Source organism: Oncorhynchus keta, chromosome 17, assembly GCF_023373465.1.
Source record: "Oncorhynchus keta strain PuntledgeMale-10-30-2019 chromosome 17, Oket_V2, whole genome shotgun sequence".
NCBI classification, from domain to species: domain Eukaryota; kingdom Metazoa; phylum Chordata; class Actinopteri; order Salmoniformes; family Salmonidae; genus Oncorhynchus; species Oncorhynchus keta.
This window is the reverse complement of record NC_068437.1, coordinates 21,340,413-21,347,912: the sequence shown is the minus strand read 5'-3', so window position 1 is coordinate 21,347,912 and position 7,500 is coordinate 21,340,413. Positions and strand designations below refer to the sequence as shown.

The 7,500-nt window shown below is 43.9% G+C and overlaps 1 protein-coding gene and 1 long non-coding RNA gene across 5 annotated transcripts in view; both read left to right on the top strand.

Moving 5' to 3' along the window:
- The window catches only part of zgc:173742 (DNA topoisomerase I, mitochondrial), a 38,164-nt gene that overhangs the window by 24,965 nt on the left and 5,699 nt on the right, over positions 1–7,500 (top strand). Inside the window, exons 13-15 of the mRNA XM_035790940.1 lie at positions 3,442–3,585; positions 3,740–3,925; positions 6,607–6,675. Of these exons, the coding sequence (XP_035646833.1) occupies positions 3,442–3,585; positions 3,740–3,925; positions 6,607–6,675 (399 nt within the window). The remainder of the gene's footprint in view (positions 1–3,441; positions 3,586–3,739; positions 3,926–6,606; positions 6,676–7,500) is intronic.
- LOC127908226 (uncharacterized) overlaps positions 7,488–7,500 on the top strand; it is a 3,667-nt gene continuing 3,654 nt past the window's right edge. For all 4 annotated transcript variants that reach the window (XR_008066410.1, XR_008066411.1, XR_008066414.1 and 1 more), the window contains exon 1: positions 7,488–7,500. This exon is cut by the window's right edge and continues 430 nt beyond it. This is a non-coding gene — a long non-coding RNA (uncharacterized LOC127908226).

The window sequence follows — 7,500 nt, the reverse complement described above, 5'->3', positions numbered from 1 at the left end:
AACTCATTCCAAACCATCTCAATTGGTTTGAGGTCGGGTGATTGTGGAGGCCAGGTTATCTGATGCAGCGTCCACCACTCTCCTTTGTCGAATAGCCCTTACACAGCCTGGAGGTATGTTGGGTCATTGTCCTGTTGAAAATCAAATGATAGTCCAACTAAACGCAAACCAGATGGGATGGTGTATCGCTGCAGAATGCTGTGGTAGCCATGCTGGTTAAGTGTGGCTTGAATTCCAAATAAATCACTCACTGTGTCACCAGCAAAGCACCCCCACATCACACCACCACCTCCATGCTTCACGGTGGGAACCACATATGAGATTTTCCATTTCGCTACCCTGTTTCTCACACAGACACAGCGGTTGGAACCAAACATCTCAAATTTTGACTCATCAGACCAAAGGACCGATTTCCACCGGTCTAATGTCCATTGCTCGTGTTTCTTGGCCCAAGCAAATCTTCTTATTATTGGTGTCCTTTAGTGGAATGTTAGTTAAAAAGACTGTTACCCAGACTAGAGACATTCAAGGGGCGGCAGATAGCCTAGTGGTTAGAGTGTTGGGATCGAATCCCAAGAGCTGACCAGGTAAAAATCTGTCGTTCTGCCCCTGAGCAAGGCAGTTAACCCAGTGTTCCCTGGGCGCCGATTATGGCAACCTCTGATTCAGAGGGGTTGGGTTAAATGCGGAAGAGAACTGAATGCATCTCTTTCCACTCCTTTAAAACATTTAATTAGCGCCCCTTGTGTGCTTTTCCGGTAATACCCTGGTATGGTACAGAAACTGTATGACGATTTGAGAATCTGGATACCTCCCAGCCTTAATGTTTTGGAATATTTTTTTCTTTACTGGCTTCATTTTCACTGTGTCATTTAGGTTAGTATTGGGGAGTAACCACAATGTTGATTCATTCTTCAGAGTTTAATGGCTGTGGTACGAAAAAAACTATTTTAAAGTCACCAATTGCCTCATGGTGAAATTCCTTAGGTTTCCTTCCTCTCCGGCAACTGAGTTGGGAAAGTCGCCTGTATCGTTGTAGTGACTGCATGTGTTGATACACCACCCAAGGTGAAATTAATATCTTCACCATGCTCAAAGGGATATTCATTGCCTGCTTTAAAATATATATAATGTATCCACCAATTGGTGCCTGTCTTTGAGAGGCATTGGAAAACCTCGCTGGTCTGGGGTTGAATCTGTGTTTGAAATTCACTGCTTGACTGAGGGACCTTACAATTACCTGTATGTGTGGGGTACAGAGATGAGGTAGTCCATATACAAAAATCATGTTAACACTATTTTTGAACACAGTGAGTCCATGCAATTTATGTGACTTGCTAAACAGACTTTTACTCCCGAGCCTATTTAGGCTTGCCATAACAAAAGGGTTGACATACTTGACATTTCAGCTTTTCATTTTTTATCAATTTGTAGAAATGTCTAAACATTCCACTTTGACAAATTGTCATCACTGGCCTACACACACACACAATCTCAATTGAATCTATTTAAAATTCCGTCTGTAACATAACAACATGTCGATGTGAATACTTTCTGTAGGTGTCTGCATACGAGAGGTGTACGTGTTTTGTATGTCTTTGTCTTCGGCGCTACCAAATTCTTTAACTTACTTGTGAGCAGAATGTTCATGGTTGCCGTTTAAGAATGAGCCATCTGAATGGAGAACAGGCTACCATTGTGTGTGTGCAGTTGTAAGAATCGAACAGATATTTCAATCAATTTAGTTTATCGGAACCTCTAAGAAAGCACAAGTAATTTTATTGCAATGGCCTACAATGTCTCCAATGCCACAAAGTGGTAGCCTTGTGGCATTTTCATGGGTAAAACATACAGCAAAACATGTATCAGAAACCCAAGGCTAGTTGTTAGTCTTTCCAATTGTCCTGAACAATGTTTCATAAGATATATAGTTGATGACCTTCCATTCATTCAAGCGCGCACAGATTGCCATAGAGTGCATTTGCTTGCTTCGTACAGTTAGGAAAATGACTCTCAATTTGATCTCGAAATTGCTTCAATTATTTACATAGATTCTGTTTGAAAACTGCATGGCCATTATGATTAGGTTCTGCAGCTGTTGAAATGTTTAGTTTCTTTTGTCATAGAGCAGTTGGGTGTATGTTGTACTGTATTTTATCAAGGCATATTGAATAGAGGAAACCTTTTGAGTTTAAGTTGAGGGTGTGATTTGTGCTTTTGAATAGTTGAATAGGCCTAGAAGTCACACTGTGAACTTCTGAAGCTTTGTCTATTGTGAACAATTGTTATGATTTTTAAGGAGAGGTCTGTGGGGAGCACATGTTTAGAAGCCATTTTCTTTTGTGTTGCTTGAGAGGAACATGTCGGGATTCAGTGCAATTTGTCACCTTTGTTGTGTTAAGTGGTGTATATGGATCAGAGGTGTGTGTGTGTGTGTGTCTGTGTGTGGTGTGCCTGTGATTCAAATCGCCATCTCTCCACCACTGCTTAGTGAGAGAAGTATGCATTGAGATTTGTTGGGTAAAGCGGGTGCTGCTGCTGAGAGATAGAGATGAACTGGTCTTTAACCATGATGTTTACAGGACATGTAAACCCACTCTGTATCCAACCTTTCATCTCCACTGTGGTGATGCTCTGCTCTGCTCCATCTCCCTGGAGTCTTTCAGAGATTAACAAGGTTACTCAGAGGCTTAAAATAAACAGTCCCCTCTTCTCCATCACTATCCTACCCATACAACTCCCACAAATCTCTTCCTCTACTGCATTTCTGAAGGATTCCATTTCATGACATTCTGCCAATACACAGAGGGAAATAAACTAGTACTAGGGTCTATGATTCTTCTCTCTCTCACTGTTCACTACCTCTCATTCCCTCACAATCAAATCGGAATGGAATATCAACATGGCTAGTTCCTGAGCTGAGCCTCTTTGTCCCCTCAGATCACCATCTCCTCTCTTCCCTTCCTCCTTCCACATACCTCCTCCCTCTTCGTATCTCCCAGTTCTTTATTTCGAAGGTTAAGTTACTCCACAATTTGTCGCCATGACGTTGCGGTGGTAGCAACAGCGAGATGGGAGTCAGGTTGTGTGGGGCTAGCTAATTAAATAGCCTCTGGCTAGCTCTACACTACTACGCAAAAACAATGTCACCCTTTCTGACTGGCTCTCTCCATTAGACATTTAACAGGTTAGACACATGGAAGAATAGGATTACTAGACACATGACTATGAATACATTGTTTTAGCCACAATCTCATGAAATACTAAAAGGGCTATGATTGAGTGTTGGTCCTCGGTTGTAGCAAGTGCAAGGTTTTTGAATGGAATGAGAAAGCATTGCCTGGAGGCTTCACCTTACCATGTAATAAAACCCATGTGGAGAGACCATGTAAAGAAGATGTGACCATAGTGTTCCTAAGGCTCAGTGTTGTGGTTCCCCAGGGTGAGAAGGACTGGGAGAAGTATGAGGTGGCCCGCCGGTTGAAAAGCTGTGTGAATGGGATCCGCCAGCAGTACCAGCAGGACATCAAGTCCAAACAGATGGAGACCCGCCAGAGAGCTGTGGCCCTTTACTTAATAGATAAGGTCTGTCTCTCTGTGACCCTCCTCTGCCATACACAGGTTGATGGGTATTAAACCACAGCCAAGGGAAAATGTAAATACTCCAGTTCTTTAGTTAGTCACCCCATTCTGCCAGACCATATCCCCTGTGTATGCTAACTCTGGTAGTTTCCTCCAGCTGGCCCTGAGAGCGGGTAACGAGAAGGAGGAGGGCGAGACGGCGGACACGGTGGGCTGCTGCTCCCTGAGGGTGGAGCACATCACCCTCCACGACCTTCTGGAGGACAAGGAGTGTGTGGTGGAATTTGACTTCCTGGGTAAAGACTGTATCCGCTACTACAACAAGGTCCCCGTCACCAAGAGGGTAAGGAGCCAGCAGCCTCAGTACTACTAACAAGGGATGTCTGAAATTGCACCCTAAATGTACTACTTTTGGCCAGGCAGTCAGAGTAGGTGCCCTGGTGTGGAGGACTGTAGAGCACCCTGGGGAGAGCTTTTAAATTGAGGAATATGCCAACACTAAAACCCAAAAGACTGCTTTATGTGTTCAAGATAAAGTATTGATGAAAAAATGTATCCCAAAACTTGTCGACTCAAACTTTTAACTGATTTTCCCATCATGCCCTAATATTAAAGAAACCGTCCATAATTTCTATAAAATATGACCTATCATTAAAGCTGGAATCCTTAATGGTGAAACAGCCATATCCGGTGGCGATATTACATCAACAAAGTTATTGCAAACAACGAACACTGTTTTTTCCCCCCTCGGACATCAAGGCACATGCGATAGAGCACAATATGTGATGCTATTTTGTATCATTTATCCCATGCTGCGCTATGGTCAGCTTGGAAGCAAAAACAACGGTGGTGCAGCGACCAGTGGCCCCGTTTCCTGCTACTGCAGATTGCATCTTTAATTACAATATGAGTGAACTAGTTTTCCTTCCAAAGAATGGAAATGAGGTATGTTAAAAAGCAGCTTTTCTGTGTTTCAATGGTGTGGGCATACCCCAAAAACAGAATGGTGTGGGCATACCCCAAAAACAGAATGGTGTGGGCATACCCCAAAAACAGAATGGTGTGGGCATACCCCAAAAACAGAATGGTGTGGGCATACCCCAAAAACAGAATGGTGTGGGCATACCCCAAAAACAGAATGGTGTGGGCATACCCCAAAAACAGAATGGTGTGGGCATACCCCAAAAACAGAATGGTGTGGGCATACCCCAAAAACAGAATGGTGTGGGCATACCCCAAAAACAGAATGGTGTGGGCATACCCCAAAAACAGAATGGTGTGGGCATACCCCAAAAACAGAATGGTGTGGGCATACCCCAAAAACAGAATGGTGTGGGCATACCCCAAAAACAGAATGGTGTGGGCATACCCCAAAAACAGAATGGTGTGGGCATACCCCAAAAACAGAATGGTGTGGGCATACCCCAAAAACAGAATGGTGTGGGCATACCCCAAAAACAGAATGGTGTGGGCATACCCCAAAAACAGAATGGTGTGGGCATACCCCAAAAACAGAATGGTGTGGGCATACCCCAAAAACAGAATGGTGTGGGCATACCCCAAAAACAGAATGGTGTGGGCATACCCCAAAAACAGAATGGTGTGGGTGTATACCGGTCATAAAAAAAATGTATTAATGACAAGTAAACAGCTCAGCCAAAGAGCCATCTCGGACAAAAAACATAACGTTACACGAGGAAATAGCAAGCATTTTGGGAAAGGTCTGTTTGAGATACAAGTTTGAGGTGTGTTTAAAAAATATAAAAAAAATCTCAATGCATGCTTTGGCCACATGCTTTGGCCACATAGGCCAAGTCCACATTATTTGTGTACGAGTTAACAGAATGAGTTTTTAAAAGGTGAGATTTTAAAAGGATAGTTATGTTACTTTAAATCCATCAAAGCAATTCTGACACCAAAAAAAAACAGAATAGAGAAATGTATTTTTCAATTTTCGCCTGGTTCCGTTCTGTGTTCTGCCAAGCAGCTGCCTGTCAGGTGGAAATGAGGCTAAACAACATTAGCTGGTGAGTGTCAGGATTCAGCTCCTGTATGATTCAGCCATGATTCCACCATGCTATCTCCAAGATCGAATAGAAATGTTGCACCTGACAGACAGTTCTTTTTTTCTTTTTTTTGGCAGAACGTGTAATTATTCAAATGAGAGTATATTTAAAAGCAACACATCAGGTAAAGTTAATGAGTGTTCTGAATATTTTAGCATGTTTATTCCGAGGGAAGGGGATAGATAGCTGGTTAATTTCAGATTAGATGGAAGGAATTCTCATTCCAGCTCCATGGGAGAGGATGATGAATTGCAATGCAAAGTGTTGGATAGCCAGATCATCACAATCATTCATTATCTGTTTACCAAGCTTCACTTGCCAGCATCTGCATTCTGTGTCCGGTCACTTTGCTTATCATCTCAACAGAATTTAGAATGTTGAACCACCATACTGCTGCATTCTCCTATCAAACATAGCTGTGTCGTAGACATCTGTTCATACATAAACAGCCTGTGATGAGTGCAGATTGTTGCCATGTTTTCAGGTCCATCCTGATGACACCGACACACTGGTTGATCAATCAGCCGTTGTCTCTGCTGCTCCACTCCAGACACTGAGTCTGGAATAAATCTTTCGAAATCCTCACGTGTCCATCCGTTCATCACAGGCTCTTATTTCCCTATTAATTTAGTTCTGGCATAAGAATAAATTGTCATTCAAATCAGTCTGTTTTGAAAAGCAACACATCTGCTACCATTAATTAGTTCCTTGCATATTTTAGCTGGTTTATTTAGAGCAGGAGGAAAACAGGACTTCTTGGAAATGTCAAATATAATTGAGTGGATCATTTTTCCTCTCTCCCCTGTGAGCTGGAAGAATGGGGTAGACAGCCCTGGGCTCTCCTATCATGACCAGTGTGTAGACTAGCTGTGAGCAGCGGTTTCTGGTCTGGAGGTCTAGGACCGACAGGGTGGGATGTAAAACCAGTCTTTGTCTTGTCCTTGTTTTGTTTATCCAGGTGTTCAAGAACCTCACGCTCTTCATGAAGAACAAGGAGCCTGGAGACGACCTGTTTGATCGCCTCAACGTGAGTCGCACAGAACCAGTCTGGCTTGTTTATCTCAACATGTAAAAAAGAAAACATCCCTCACAGCATGTTGCTGTGCTGTAGACGGCTGTAGCCTGACGATATGGTGAAGCCCAGTGAGTGACCATAACAGCCGCAAGTGTGAATTTAGCCTCAGAGAACCCTCTCCATCCCGCTGTGTGTTTGCCTGTAGCCTCTGTCTACTCCCAGCCTCTCCGGTGCCTTAAAGGGAGAGCGGGAAGGCAAAGAGGCCAATATTGGGTGGGTGGATTATATATAAATCCTCTGTCCTTTCACCTCTCCTTTCGGCAGAAGGAAGGCATCGTCGCCAGGCAGTGGAGCAGGTCTTGCCCGGTGGCCAAGGTTATTGCTATGATTGGTGTGAAATGACATGGTTGTGATCTGCTCCTGAGAGGCGGGCGGGGGGGCTCCTTTGTGACCTATGGCATCAGGAAATGGAGGGGCATGTTGGAGGGTGAAATGTTAATCGCTGCTCTGAGCCGAGCTGATTGACACTTTTTTTAAAAGGCCAGGTGAGCGGGTGGGAGATGATGTAAGCACCAGCCACGGAAGAAATTGGTACAGGCTCTAACTGCCTTCCCTCCACCACGTTTAGCTGGGCCAGGCTTGAGACCTGTTTATCCACCTGCTACAGACAGTAAAAGGGTCTGAGTTTGTGTGACTGTCAGTGTGCATGTACAGTAGCCTATATAAAGGAACCGCAGTGGGTAGTACAGTACATGTCTGACTCAATGTTGCTACTGGAGTGAGTGGTCGGTTCAAACTTCTACCTCCCGTGTGGCTGAGTTGGTAGAGCATGTCACT